Here is a 16,032-nt window from a genome sequence, read left to right as displayed (position 1 = left end):
TATCCGCTCCGAATTTGATCCGTTTACACCCCTACTACTAATAGAAAAGTACTAGAAAAAAACAGACTTGATAACTCCATTTTCTTGGACTTGATAACCCTTTCCGCTACAAACAGAAAAGTACCGGAAAACAGGGGATTGTTGCAAGGAGAGAGATGTGGTAAATGTGGTTGGTGAAAAAGGAAGAGAGAGGATTATTTTACTTTTAGTTGTTCTTTTTGGTTTGAGGGGTATTTAGGTAAAAATAAATGTCATAAAAGGTGTTTTGAACCCCTTTCACAAGGTTTGAAAGGGTGTCCCATCATCTCCGATATTTCAGCATTTTGCAGTCGTCCCCATTTTGACAATTTTTCCAACGAAAAAAAACGAGGACCAGAAACGAGACGGCAACAAAAGGCTCTCACTCTCTCCCACCAATTCCCCTCTTTTCTCCTCACACACCCACACACGTAAAAGAAATAAAAAAAATAAATAAATCTCACCAACTGATTTTCCACACCCTCGGTGCGTGGGCATCTTCAAAAGCAGAGGGAAAAGCCACCAAGCGATTTCTCCACAAGATTCCTCTCATTTGTTGGAGGTAAGAATTTGCTTCACCACTCTTAAACTCCATCATTCTCATATTTGTCTCATTAATGAAAATTTTGACTCGTATTTGACTGGGTTATGAGTTTTTAGGTTTCATTCTCTTTTTTTTTCTACTTCTAGGGCTTATGATATTTCTCTTTTGGCTTTTTCAAATTCTAGTTTTTTTTTTAACTACAATTGGTACTATATGTTTATTTTTCGATTAAGTTGTGGTTAGAAATTGGAATCCTATCGATATGTTCTTCGATTGATTCGTTGACTGTCTTGTTGAAGTAGCAGTAGCAATGTAGGGTTTTTATGGAAGTCCACCTAGGGTTTTGGTTTTGGTGGATCCAGTGTTCCCTTTAAAGCATATATATTAGGTATTGTTTGGCAAATTGGTGTGTGTTATAGCGGCGTGCTTTCGAGGTTGATGTAATTCGAAGAATTAGAGGCAAACTTTTATCATGAAGAGTAGGGCATGTGTTTTTTTCTGCGTACTTTACTCATGGAGGGTACCCATGTAGGTGTCTTTTGAATATTTTGAGATATTTTATAGAGCATTAGCACAGTGCCCTTTTTCATGGTTGTTGCAATTCAAAACATTGTTGGAGCAAGGCACATTAGAGAAAATTATGGCAAAGATGTTCAAATGTGATAGTGCCGAGGCTGTGTTATACTCAAAATGGATGACTGGTATGCTACACTTAAATAGAAGTGAACTAGCCATTACACATGCATTCTATGGCTCAATGATATGGTGAAAGTATTTCAGCAATTAAGTGATTGCCACCTTGTGGATGAAGTACCGGTTGACCATCAAGGGTACATTTCTTTCTCATTGAAGATAGATCGTTTCATATTTTTCCCCTTCTATGGAGCATAGGATTTTTTTAAAACCTGTGTGAGTGGTGTGAGCCCTAGATGATGTGGACATCTCCCACATCTAGGCTTTAGAATAATAATATGCTGAAATATAAAGTCACCCGTGAAAATAAAAATATATATAAATGAAGAGTCTATATATGGTGGGAAGATGAGGCCGAATCACATCATATTCTTGCATAACCTTCTTCTTCAGCGTGTGAAACCTTGAAACCCCTTTATGTGATGACATGGGGCTTGTTAGAGTGATTCCAACAAAACTATTGTGATCTCCTTCGGTGTGATGCCCTAGGAAAACCACCCATGTGATGCATTTGGTTCCGTTGGTGTGACTCCAATAACTATTTTCTCTGTCCAAATCTCTCTAAGGAATTGGTTTTGTTTTCTATCCAGTTCTATTTTTATCTTCAATTCCAATCCATGATTCTTTCTTTTCTTCCCTACAAATTTCATTAGCTCCATATATTTCTAAGTCTTATGATCATTTTCTTATTGATAACCCAATGCAAGCCATGGAAATGTTATGGGAATTTCATATAAGATTTGGACTGTTAGATCTGTTCGTCATTTCCTAGGTGCTCCCAAATTGCTAGAAGTGACTTTATTAACATCAACCAGTCTAGATTCAATCATATTGTAAACCCTAGCACAACTGAAACTAGTTCTTTGCTCTGATTCTTGACTATGATCTATTGTCATCTATGTTCAAATCCTACAATTTTCAATTAAAAAAATCTTTCCCATAGTTGGTCCTACATCACGGGGTCATTGTTATTTCCCTTGCTAATTTTTTTGCTTCAGCCTTCATGTCTTTGAACCTCTGATTATGACTACCCTCATTTTTTTTGAAGAAATTTTTGTTATGCCTTGAGTGCGTCTCTCAGCATTAGTTCTTTATTTCCACTACCCACATCCACCATACAAATTATGGGAACTCAAAGCTTTGATAGAGATTGAAAGACCTTAAGAACCTTAGTCCTAGTTTCACGTTCTATTTAACCATCTCACTGACGGAGATTTCGAGTTTTCCATTATACACAATTCCTCAATCATCCTTCTCTGATTCAGTGATCCACACCATGAAAGGCATCTTGGTCCCACACGTAGTTGTCAAACTCTTACGAGTCGTATGAGTCAACTCACGAGTTGACTCGAGTTGAGTTGTTGGGCTTTCGAGGCGAGTCGCATGGGTGACTCGCAGATTGTCAAACTCTTACGAGTCGTCATGCGGCTCGTAGATTGTCAAACTCTTACAAGTCGATTCGAGTCGTTGGGCGTAGGCTTTCTTGTTTTGATGATTGAAAACTTGGAAGTTGGAACTTAGAACTTAATTATTTTTGTGCATGCAAGTTACAAGCATATAGTTATTTATATTTTTGGCTTAGTGCTTCATCTATATGCTATTGGGTTATATTTTGTACACGCTTCATCTTTTGATATATAATTGTATATTTGTTCAACTAAATTTCTGTTCTTGTGAAAAACTCTTACGAGTCACGAGTCATAAAATTAAGAAATCGAGTCACGAGTCGAGTCACGGGTTGACAACTACGGTTCCACATAAGGATTACACCTCTGGATCTCTCGACTAATGGAATAACCTTCTCGATGTACAACCAGTTGAAATTCTCCTTTTTAGATTCTTGGTTCACAAGGATGTTCAAAACAGTTTTTAAAAACGTGTATACGGCGCATAACACGGCCAAAGAAAATCCTAGTCGACTCAGCATGACGTGGTTCAGTACCCGGTTGACGTGGTCATAATTCGGGAGAGTCATGGGAGTTTTTATGGACTCTGTAGGGCAAAACCCGGAACACGGATGTGGCGCAATGCGGAACGCGGCCAAGGGTAAAGGGAGTTGACTCGGGGGAGTCGACGCGGACGTGGGGGGAGTTTTAAAACTATGGTTCAAATTCCTAGTTGACCTTTAGGTCCACCACAGCAGTCATTATCGATAAATGATTTCGTCATTCAATTCTCCCTCCTACATTTGTAGGATTATCAACTTCTTAGAGGAGGATGGGCATTTTTCCATGCTCTTTAATCTCTCTCTCTCTCCCCCCCCCCTCAATCGAATAACAAATAAGGTTTTTCCCATTTCGAGATGGTTTCTTTCTGTCTCTGTCTTCCAACCTCATAAGGAGCTCTCTGATTTTGTACTTCTCAGCCTTCGTTTTGATACCGTTAACCTCGCCAATGTGGAGTATATTGTCAAGGCCAACTTCAGATAAATTGGGAGTACTGAAGCATAGAAGGCATGGGTGATGGGCCTCCTTCCTTTACTTTCCCTTAGCACATAGTGAACAAACTGTTTCCGAACAGACTCATGGTTGCCAACTTTAGGGGTCATTTCCATATTACTGCATGGGAACCAGGTAGGCCTCGGTATACTTCCAGACTTCATTGCTTCCATTGGCTTCTGACACCAGCCACAAATCTAGTTTTTTTTTAATGGTCAGCAACAAATTCAGGCTCCTGCCAGTTGGAATCTTAGGGACTGATAGAATGGAAAATAGTCTTGTGCTCTACGTATCCTTTTGGTTGGAGGATTACTCTCATCAAGTCTTCTCTTTCCAACTTACCGATGTTTTTGATTGTTCAAAATTTTAGGATTTGTAATTAATAGGATTGAAAAGTTACCCCTGGATTTTTTTCTCAGAAGCAGCTAAAACACTTGTTGAAGGGGGTGAAAGTGAATAAACCCAAAATGTATGGAGAACTTGGCATGGGAAGCTTAACATTAAGGAATAAGGATCTCTTAGGAAAGGGGTTTTGAAAATTGGGAGAGAGGGGGCCTTACACAATTGTTATTGCTAATGAGGATGAAAGTGAATGATATGATCCGACCGTTGGATCATCATTTTATTACCTAGCATGTTGATTAGTTTTGTTTATTTGAGGATTATTGGACATATAGAATTTTTTCCCATTAATGGTTTATCTTTGAGGCTAATCTACATGATTCCCTATGCTGAATTTTTTCACTAAATGTTTGTTTAACTGTTTATGGTTTTGGTTTGGCTATGTGAATGTGAAAATTTGGTCCCATTGAGCGCCTGAGTTTTCTTGTAAGCGAGCCTCCGGGTATGCATTAGTGAATAAATCAAAAATTTATGGAGAACTTGGCATGTGAAGCTTAAGATTAAGGAATAAGGATCTCTTAGGAAAGGGGTTATGGAGATTGGGAGAGAGGAGGCCTTGCACATAGATATTATTGCTAAGGGTGATTTACGTAATGGATCTTTAGGTTCCCAATGGATGATATGAAGGCTGTATCATATGCAGCCCCATGGTTTTAGGCATTTTTTTACTTTTCCTTTATTCAATTTATTCCTTTATACTTATTACATAATACATATTAATACTTATACATCATTTTGTTTGTTATTTGTAGTTTGTACGTTATGTTTTGATGACCGATGTACCATGTTGCCTTAGTGGTTGCCACATTGACTCCACATTATGATTACATATTTATATTGAGTTTGATCCTCTAATTGATGAATCAATACGTCAGACCAATGATTTTAGGATTTTTTTGTTTTCTCTATTTGAAATTTATAGATTTACTTTCTACATATTATTTTTTTATTCTTTGTACTTATTAGTTTGAACTTTATATTTTTATGAATGATGTTGCCATTTTGCCTTATCAGTTTCCACAACCTGGAGGTCGGAGGTTTAATCCCAGCTAACTACCAAAAAAAAGTTTCCACATTGACTCCACAAATGAAGTTCTACACTATTATTATATGTTTATGTTGAATTATTGATGTTCAATTGTCATGGAAGCATCTAACTCATAGAAACAAAACTGTAAAAAAAAAAAAAATTTCATGGAAGCATCTAACTCATAGAAACAGAACTGTAAAAGTGTCTTGACTCTTGACTCTTAATAGTTAATACTTATTTCAAAAAAAACTATTAAAAATTATATAAAATGGACATTTTGTTGTATTCAACATCTTATCAGGCAATCAAGGCTTAACTAATTGTCAGAAAATGAAATATGTGTTCATAAACTTAGAGAAAAGCCTTTCCCTCGAAGTGATACTAGAATCTTGCTTTTGCTCTACATTTCCCTCTGCTTCTCTCCTCTGTGGCTATTTTGTGGCCCTCTGGAGATGGGAGGGTAGAGTACATCTTTATAGTGTTTCTTTGTTTCATTTCGAAAAAAAAAATTATAGAAAAGCCTTGTTATCAATTTTGTAGATATTTTTATCATCTTTTGGGATCTCCCTAGACATTGACTATACCTATCTGATTTTGATGTGTTCGGTACGCTTCCAATACCCTACTACGATTGATAAACATTTTTAAAGTATAAAAGATTAAATAACGCCTTTCTCCAACAGCTTAAGCTTTTGGAGTAACTGGTCGTTTCGCAAACATGATGATGCAATGAGGCGTGGGGTGATACACTAAATATGTCAGCTTTTGTGCATGGCACTCCATTTCTCAAGCTAAAATTTAGTTTGATAATTGATCCTAGGTTTAAGCAGGGGAAGGGGAGCATTAAGATCTGGGACGCGTTGTAGTGGGGTAGTGTACTGTTGTGCCTTGCCTTTTTGTTCATTCATCATGAGAGAGGTGTTTATAAAAGTTTGTTATGATAATGGGGGAAGGATAATGGAGTGGATATTTGGGAGAATTATCGAGGACTAGTTTGAGTGTCTTTTATATTTACCCTGATATTCGAGGAGGTTTATGTTCCTGATGTATAGGTTGATAACCAACTTTTTACCTTTTCGAATTAATTTTTTTTTTACCTCATTGGAACTGGTGAGCCCTCTACCTCCTCTGGTGAAGTTATGGAGATAACCATCTTTTGACTTTAGAACCTGAAGCTCTCTTTTTGAATTCACTTTTCTAGATTTCATTGGGGCTAATGAGCCCTCTTTCTTCTTTGGTGAAGTTATGGAGTGCTCGTGGCAGATGAGCCCTCGTACTCCTAGGATTCAAGCTCTTTGTTGGATGACAATCTTGAATAAGATTGCCATTAAAAAAAGACAATCTTGAATAAGATCAATATGATTGACATTTTCAAGAAAAGATCTTCTTTTGTGAATACGCGCCTCTTTTGTAGACAAGCAGAAGAAATGCTCTTGGTTCATTGTAAGATGGTGCAATTGGTATCAAATTTGGTTCTAAACTCTTTTAGAGTTCTTTCAGCTTTCCAGGCACCTTTATAAACCTTTTTAGCCAATGGAAACTCTGTCATTCGATGAGGCTCTAGCTAGAAAAGAGTTCCGAGGGACATCTGTTCAAGATATTTTTAGGAAATGGGAGGAGACTTCATTTTGCATGTGAAAGACAGAATTTCAAGATGGATTACGCTATCGATGTGATCGAGCTCAACTTTAATGTTCTTTGGGCCATCTGGGTCCCACAAGCGTGGGCGACACTTGGGAATAAAGGCAAAATCTTGGAAGTCTTCATTTTTGCTGGGTACAAAGAATTATCTAAAAGTGAAGTTAACGTTCTTTGTTGTGGTCTTAACATTTTATGCGTTGAGGGTGATTTCTATTGCGATTACATGGGCTCTTTGTCATAGCGTAAGCTGTAGAAATATGGTTATATAGTAGAAATGTGATTTCTCTTATGCATATCCTAAGAGACACTAAAGAGGTGGTTATTCCTCAGAGCGGGTGTAAATATCTGTATTTAAAGGCCATTTGGATACAAGGATTTATCATTCTGGATTGTAAAATACTGGATTTTACAAGCTAACACCTGGATTTTATAAACTACAACCTAGATTGTAATTTTCAAGATTGTAAAATCCAGAATTTTAGAATCCAGGATTATAAAACCCATGTATATTAAGTTCCTAACAGCCACGTTAGTGTGGGGAAAACCCTGCCTTTTTTTAATGGTGATTAGTAAAGGCTTTCCATTATCAATAGAAAACTAGGTGCTTTATGACCTTTGGTTAACATTGCACGCAGTGCTAATTAAGTTTTCCATGGTTATTCTTACTACGTTCATCAATGCTGATCTAAATATCAAGCCTTGACGAGGAAGGAACTAGACATCACGAGTGTAACAATTTGAGGCGTTTGAGAAACTAAACACTTACACGCCTCCTACCTGCCACTTGTGGTGACTAAGTAATGTTTGGCAAATGCCACTGATGCATCAAGCAGGCTTTGATAATTCTCCCATCTGAGTCACGAAAAATTTCCCCTATACCTGCCATCCCCGATTTGGCCATTGAACTCTCATCAAGGGCATCCATTTAAGCTTAACCTTGGTGTTAAAACCCTTTTCCCCATATTGTTTTCCTCTATTTCTTAGAATTTCTTGGGTAGAATAGGGGCACAACTTATTGCTAGTGTTTGCCTATATGATTAGATCCATTTTTATATATGAAATGACATTTCACGGAGCTCAGCTTGTATCATTAAATATTTGATTGTTCCTTTCCTTCCAAAGATGCCAAGTCATTACACAAGGCACCCTTTTGCAAAGTATTTTCCAGTCCCAACAAAAAGGATTCTCCCGCAATCAATAACAATTTTTTTGAACAAGGAATGGAGCACCAGAAAAATCCCAAAGCTGCATAGGATAATGTACCATACTTTACAAGCAAAAACACAATGAAGTAATAGATGATCAAGGCTTTCTTCCTCTTTTTTGCAAAGCACACATCTACTTGCAAGTCTAAAACTTCTACGGTTGAGCACTTGAGCCTTTCACTTGTATTTATCTTTTTTCTGCACCACTGTCCACATGAAAGCCACTACACTAAGCAGTGCTAGGGCCGTCTTCCAGATTTTTGCTATGGAAGATCTACCTTCGCTGTTTAGAACACAGTGGAAAAATGATCTAACAGAGAAGGTTCCTTCCACGTCAGGTATCCATATTCTTATCCGGTTCATGACTAGCTAGGCAAAGGTTGCTATAGTCCCTTAGTAGATTAGAGAAACCATAAATTTCCTTTTGTTTTGATTTCCTCATCAGCCTAGTTCCCAAGAGAAAGACCCATCCCCCTTCTCTCAAGGTAATCACAAACTCTCACCCCTCTATTGGCTGCTAGGAGATATGAATTCGGGAATGCATGGCACCACAAAGATTCTCTAACTATAAAGCCTCCCAATCCTAGTATCCTCTCCCCTTCCCACACTAATTCTAACTCTAGACTTAAAAAAGGGTTTTGATAAACAAATAAACCGTCATGCACCTGAACCTTTACCTAGTGTTGGGTCCCTTCTCTCCCCATCCCCTCATTTCCTTCTGTATTTGTCTCCACTAATTGTGTGCCATAAGGCATTTTTTTTCTTGTTTTTCATTCTACTAGCCATCTTCGTTGGTAACTTAAATAGCGACACAAAGTAGACCGAAAGATTTTCCAGTGCCACCTTAATAAGGATAATCCTCCTTCCACCAAAAGAAAGATATTCTTTTTCCATGATGTTGGTTATTTTTCTTTCGATTACTATATCCAAAATGCATGGAGCCAACACACCATTCCCTAATGGAAGAGTCCAAGGTAGGTAATAGGAACTTGTTGTTTTCTACATCTCATTATAGTTGCAAGTTCTTAGATCTCTTCATCATGAACATTTACGCCCTTTATGTAACTTTTTCCTAAATTTTTATTTAAACCCGATTCCAATTCGAACCATTGAATGATTCTTTTTAAATTTCTGACTTAATCAAAACTATGAAGATGTCATCTGCAAATTTTAGGTATGAGATAGTAGGGGCATTCCTACTAGCTTGGAATCCTCGCACTAAGCCTACCTCTTATGCTCTTTTCAACATTTGACTAAGAACCTCAGTTATCATGATGGTAAATATGGCGATAAAGGGTCCCCTTGGCTTAGGCCTTTTGAGCTTTTAAAGAAAACTTGACGCCCCATTTAGAATTATTGAGAAAAAATGTGGAAGAGATACAAGATTTTATACACCTCCATTGGTCTACCAAACCCATTTTTCTTTGAATTAACTCCAAGAACTCCCAAACCGCACAGTCATATGCTTTCTCCCCACTAATCTTGCTCATAATCTCTGTCTTTCCCTCTCTTTTCTTTGAGAAGAAATTCCCTCGCTATAAGGATGCCATCAAAGATTGGTTTCCCGGTCGAAAAGCTCCCTGATATGGTGAAATGACCTCATACATAACCCCTTTGAGTCTACTAGCAAACACCTTTGCCAATATTTTGTAAGCACTATGGAATATGGATCGAACTTATTGGACTAAAGTCCTTCAACTCTTTAGGTCCTTCCTTCTTGGGGATTAGCGTAGTGAATGTGGTATTGTTTTCCTTTCCCAACCTACCCCTCTCATGGAACTCGTTTAGAAAACCCGAGATCTTAGAAGGGCCAGATCAATCTTAAAGGGACTTGACTCCCCCTCTCCAATTCTTCGATTCAATCAAGATTTGATCATGATACGATGTTGGCCTATGTAAAACCCATTGTGTTGTATGGGGACACAGAACCTCCCAGTCTTTTATAGAAGCACCCTATCTATCTTGCTTAGAATTTGTTTTGATTGATTATTTGATCAAAACTCATCATCCTCCAAGGGAAAATCCACCAACTCACACCTTTGAATGAATGCCAAAAACTTCTGCATACTTGTTCTTCCCAAACAACTTTTCTCAAGAGGGAAACTCATGGTATTGAAATCCACCCCACCAACCACAGGGATGTCACCGTGTTTGTGGATGTCATCAGTTTGTGGATGTCATCAATTTTTATTTGAAAAGTGACATATTTCATTAATATTTAGATAGCATTCGGGACCAGGAGTCCCAGCCTGCAATACAAAATATTAAGGTGAATTGGCACGGGCATACTTGAGACCAATTCAAAAGTAACCAAAAATTGCAGTGGAAACTAGGCATTCCTTTCCTCTATTTTGTAGTATGCCTTCTTTACATCTTTCATAGCAATCTTTTAAAACTATCACCTGTACCTTTTTTAGACTGCGTGTAATTGGAGTTCTTCTAAACAAAAACCTCTTGAAACTTCAAGCCGACCGATTCATCTGAAACTACCAAACCTGCCTCCTGAAACTCTAAAACTCCAGATCTAATGAGAAACTCTAGGAAGGAATAGCAAAGTTAAATATCCAGACAGGAAAACCTAAGCGAAAGAACGAATCTCTCAAGCTATGGCTATGGAAAAATGACAATTTCTAGATAATGACATGCAATTCACAGTGCTATTAAACGATAGGTATCCTAGAAGATTATGAAAGGGATTTACCCTTTAATGACCTATAGTCCCAAATTCTAAAACTCGATTAAGAAACCACCAGATTAGAAACGAACCTATACTACCACCAAAAGGCACTAGACTGAGGGATTCACAAGCCTATGGGGAAGAGCCTTCCACAAAAGAAAACACTTCTAGTGAAGCAATCCCAGAACACTCATCTCTTTCTTATAGTCTGGCCTTCAAATTTCTTACTGAATTCTATTTTCCTTTCTCCTTCATTTCTCTATCTATTCGTTTTCTGTTCTCTTCTTTTTTTTCCTCTTCCTTCTCCTTTTGTCCTTTGTGGATGTCATCAATTCTTCCCATATAAATCTTCTGCATTTGTTGGCCCATACACCGCTATGAATCTCCATTTGAAATTGTTTCCAATGGTTAAAAAGCAAGTGTGATCGACTAGTCACCCCTTGTTTCTCCTCCCAACCAAATTTTGAATCGTTCCGCTCTACTATAATACCTCCTGCCAACTCCTTAAGCTGGTAATGTAATCCAGTTTCAGTTTTCCCTTCCCCATAATTCGTCAAGTAGGAAATTGGTGACAACCTCCTCCTTAGATTCCAATATGAGTGATTGCCCGCATCGGAATCGTCCCACCCTAAAAATTGGGGTGGGGATACCCTATGTCATAAAAAAAAAGACCCAGCTCTCTATCTGTCATACCTAATAGTTTTATCTTAACAGAATTCCCTTGCCTCCATTATGAGGAAGATTTTATACAGGCATATTCATGTATGGTTTCACTGGAAGGAAATTATTTTGGAGAATCGTATGTTTTCATTCTACAGTAGCAGAACCCCCATACTGATAGGCCCCTGTTACATTGCCCTCATTTTGTTCTTGGCAATCATGAAAACCTTGTCTTAGCTTCCACATGGTTTGATGGATTGCATATCGTAAAATTGGCAAGGGATCATGTAGCAATCATGAGCCATCTTTTTGCGATGACAAAATGAAATCTTTGATAAGTACAACTGGAGTGTCCTTCTCAGATGAACTCATCTTATTTTAGCTTAGGTGTTTGATGGCTGGAAACAAGCAAAAGACTGGTTGATGTGACTTGTTTGTGCAATATGATTGGGCTTTGATTGTAGCAGTCTAGTCCTGTGTCAAGGGACTTTTCGTATCTTGTCATTCTCGTAAGCTAATACTTTTCTTTCAAGGTACATCAATGGATCTATTCAACCACGGAACATTAATGCACACTTCCAATTACCTACATTGCAGTCATAAGTCATCCTAGTTCCTTTACTGTTTACTAGTTTATCATGTGCTGGTGGTTAATTTGTTGTCCACGGGTTAAAGGATTCTCTTGATAGCAATTACTGGCGGTTGGATGATTTTAATTGTTGAAATTGCACATTTTTCTTGTGGTTGATGATTTTGTTGTTGAAGTTGGCACATTTCTCTTCCTTGCATATTTGATCCACCAAATCTTATTTTATATAACTACTGGGAAAAACATAGGTACCAAAATTTGATTGATGCGTTAATCTCGTTTTGGGCACAATATTCTTATCTTCCATCAGTATACCTCATTGTCCTAACATTAAGTCACAATGCAAAGAAAATCCTAGCATAAGCGTTGGGTTGTTTGATGAATAAAGTTATGCCATCCTCAACTTCAATTATTTGGTTTGTTAGTTATTATTATTTTTACCAATTAGCAGTTTCCACCTTTAGCTTGCTCTTCGGTATGCAAAAGAGTGAGCATTTCAGTTCTACGACTTTTTAATGATGCAGGATATCTTTCCGTTTTTTAATTAATAACTTCTCTTGAAAGCGTTCCTCATTTGCAACTCAAACTGGTTGTTTTTCATTTTTTGAAATTTAGATTATCTAAATTAGTTGAAAGCATCTCAAGACTTAAAAGTTGGTTTGTTGCCGAATGAGGTCAACTCGGAATCTTCATCGGGGGCCAGAAACTTATCCCTCCCTTGATTTCTCAAAGGGATTGTGACATGGATGACAACGGGCAGGGGGACAACGTAAGACACAAATCAGATCATTACAAAGAGTTTCACACTCAGGTATCAAGCATAGATTTCTCAGAAAGTCCATTCCTCATTTTCTCCTTCTCTACCTACTATAGTGCAAAAAACTTCACACATCAGAAAAGAAACAAGTAAATGTTAGCCCTAAACAAATCATTTGGAATAGGCCATAGCTCTATTCCTGTGCTATTTCCCGACCATAGTTAGCATAACATGATTCCGCAATAAAATGGGACGGCAAAAATTCGAGTTTAATACGGTTTTGGTTCAAAAAGAAAGAAGCCAAAAAATGGAAACACAAAAAGATGCATTTGAAATTTTGTAATTTACAAAATATAATTGAAGTTGGAAAGGTGGCCAAAAAACGTGTTTTAAACACATTTAAAACATTTTCCTTAAAAAAAACACTTTTTTTTTTTTACTGTAAAAGTTTTAAGCAGAGTTTTATACTGCAAACCATTAAAACAAGTTTCAAATGGCATTTAAAAAAAAATAAAAAACGCCGTTTTTGCTAACTATGATCCCAACCTCGAGGTCATTGATTTGACCCTCGCTGGGTATTGAACAAAAGAATAAATTATCCCAGCTCGTCGGTGTAAATTGCTGTGCATGTAAACAGCTCTCTTGTTTGATGATCATAAGCTTAGATGATTGCAGTGGATTATCCCCCCGCAGATGAAGGACAACCCAGTCATAAAGCTTATGGCTGTCATAGCCGAAAGGGATGCTGCAATCCAAGAGCGAAACTTAGCCCTCTCTGAGAAGAAGACAGGCTTGGCCGAGCGAGACTTGGCAATCCAGCAACGTGATGCTGCTATTGCCGAGAGGAACAATGCGATGATGGAACGCGATTCTGCCATCTCTGCCCTTGAGTATGTCCGCGAGAATGCCATGAATGGCAGTGGGGCCAACTGTCCTCCAGGTTATGGAGTTCCACGTAGATTTCCCTACCCTATGAGGGAAATCCATATAACTGAGGCCTTCCCAATCTCGACGGCTTCTGAGGCCACTGTAAAACCCCGGCAGGCTAAGCCTAAGCCACCAAGGAAGGAGTCAAAAGTCGAAATATCATCCAAAAAGGCATCGAAACGATTGAAAAAAATTAAGAGGGCGGGGGAGGACTTGAACAAGCAGGTGGTGAAGAAGCTTGAATGGAAGGATGGGGACCTGGGGTTGAACCAAGTCACCTTTGACGACTCGACCATGCCAGTACCGGGTTGCTCGTGCACCGGTGTCATCCAACAGTGTTACAAGTGGGGGAGTGGAGGATGGCAATCTGCTTGTTGTACAACCACCATGTCCATATATCCACTGCCATTCTTGCCAAACAAGCGTCATGCTCGAATGGGTGGCAGGAAGATGAGTGGCAGTGCCTTCACCAAGTTGCTCAGTCGGCTTGTTGCGGAAGGCCATGATTCGTCAACCCCACTAGATCTTAAGGACCATTGGGCGAAGCATGGGACTAATCGCTACATCACCATTAAATGAAGCTATAGTTAGAACTAAGATGGCTTGGGTGTTATTTGGGAAGGTTTGTTTTTCAGTGATGGAGGGAAAGAAAGATTTTTGATAAATGAAGGGCTTGGTATTTTTTTTCTTTCAAGAAGAAAATGGGTGGTGGTTGGGAAAAATAGGAGTTTGGGTTAATGGGTAGGGTGGAGAAAAGGTTGGGTTTGCTCTTGGTGGCAGGATCTTCATTTTAATGGGCACTGGAATGTGATTTGTCACTCAGTATCCTTAGAGAGGAACGAAATAGGTAAATATAAGAAGAAATCCAATCTATAAAGACGTTACATTGTACTTTGGTGTATATATGTTCATGTAACAGATTCTAAAGTGGCAATTAAACTAGTAATAGTTGAACTTTGTTGTTTCCTAGGGCAGGATGGAAATGCTCAACAGGATTGTGACCCTTACCAGGACCAGGATTATAAATAGGGGTATCTATGGAGCCAATTCTGATCAGATCCATTATCGGTCGGATCCTTTTTTGAGTCCTTTTCGTATCCTGTTTCGCCATGACCCAATCCGAGTAGATCTGTCCTTGGTCCTACCTATATTGTGTAAAATTAGGGCTTAGGGTTGGAAGAGGGAAATGGGAAGAAATTGAAGAGAAAGAGGAGATAATTGTCATCAAAACGAAAGGAGGGGAAAAAAAGTTGTTGTTCATTGAGTAGGGTTTTAAATGACAGGAAAATACCCCTATAAATGAACAAAATTATGATATGTATTTTCATTAATTGGCTGCCTCCATTCGGATTTAGGACGCTCCATCGGATTTTGTGGCTCCTACGTCTGGGTCGGATCCAAAATAATTTTACTCCTAACTGATCCAATGGGCATGATTTGGATCCACTTATTGTGTCGAAATCCAATCCTTTAGTGTTTGGATCTTTTAGATACAAGGCTATCCTCATTGGCTGTATTTATTGTAGTTTGTGTGTAACACTTCCCGTTTAAAGGGAAGGCAGCGTGGAGCCCGAGACGCAAGGTAAGGAAAAAAACAAATTGAAAACCCCAGAGAAGCGGATCGACTAGCTAAAGCAGGAGTTTCGAGGGAGGATATGTTAGTAATTCCTTGAAGGAATGTTTATGGATCATTGATCCCTATTTTGTAATATGGAGGGGACAACTTGTCCCAACCAATATTCAATAAAATTGTCAACTTTCAAAAAAAAAAAAAAAAACCCATAGAAAAGGGAACTATAATTCTTACTTTGCATTATTTGCAGAAGCTACAATTCATACTTCGCCTTATCAATACTGTAAGCAAAACATGATTCGGCAAAAAAAAAGAAGAAACCGGACGGCAAAAGAGTTTAAATACGGTACTGGTTAAAAAAAAAACGGGAAACACAAGAAAATGAGTTAAGAATTTTGTCATTTACAAAATATGGTGGGAGTAAAATTATAATGTTGGCAAAAAAAAAGGGGTTTAAAACGTTGACTAAAAAAAACGGAGTTTTATTCGTTGTTTAGGTTTTAAACAGAGTATTAAACGTCACACCGATAAAACACGGTTTAAAAGATACGTAGTTTAAAACAGAGTTTTGCTAACTATGATCTATACTAATGAGATTTGACATTGTATGTAGCCGCATAGTCCAGTATTTTTCAAAAAGTACTTTAAGGCCCACTTCATAGGATGATCCAAACCATTCCCCCAAAAAAATCATTTCCATAGGATAATCATAACCCTCCGATCAAGAGGAACTGCACATTATGAAAACCTCTAGATCAGAAGGTTAGGATACTGTGGAAATTATTTTTTGGGGGCCAACCTATTTAACATTTTGGCACAACAAATGAACTGTTGGATCAGTCTTTTTTGAAAAACATTAGACTACACAGCCATAACTA

The 16,032-nt window shown here is 38.1% G+C and overlaps 1 protein-coding gene across 3 annotated transcripts; it reads left to right on the top strand.

Moving 5' to 3' along the window:
• The first annotated feature begins 280 nt into the window (after positions 1–280).
• On the top strand, positions 281–14,535 carry LOC143854525 (barley B recombinant-like protein D). Of its 3 annotated transcripts, none has more exons than XM_077364537.1 (3): positions 281–580; positions 12,513–12,708; positions 13,348–14,535. In XM_077364537.1, exons 2-3 carry the CDS (start codon positions 12,640–12,642, stop codon positions 14,158–14,160), a joined length of 882 nt encoding a protein of 293 aa, XP_077220652.1. In that variant the 5' UTR covers positions 281–580; positions 12,513–12,639; the 3' UTR covers positions 14,161–14,535. The 3 variants fall into 3 exon arrangements, with proteins under 3 accessions (XP_077220652.1, XP_077220651.1, XP_077220654.1); XM_077364536.1 differs by having other exon boundaries at positions 13,330–14,535; XM_077364539.1 differs by having other exon boundaries at positions 13,320–14,535.
• The last annotated feature ends 1,497 nt before the right edge of the window (positions 14,536–16,032 follow it).

The sequence above is a fragment of the Tasmannia lanceolata genome, unplaced genomic scaffold (assembly GCF_043159265.1).
Source record: "Tasmannia lanceolata isolate RefF3 unplaced genomic scaffold, GAP_Taslan_0.1 ptg000020l, whole genome shotgun sequence".
NCBI classification, from domain to species: Eukaryota; Viridiplantae; Streptophyta; class Magnoliopsida; order Canellales; family Winteraceae; genus Tasmannia; species Tasmannia lanceolata.
This window is presented reverse-complemented; position numbering and strand designations above follow the sequence as displayed.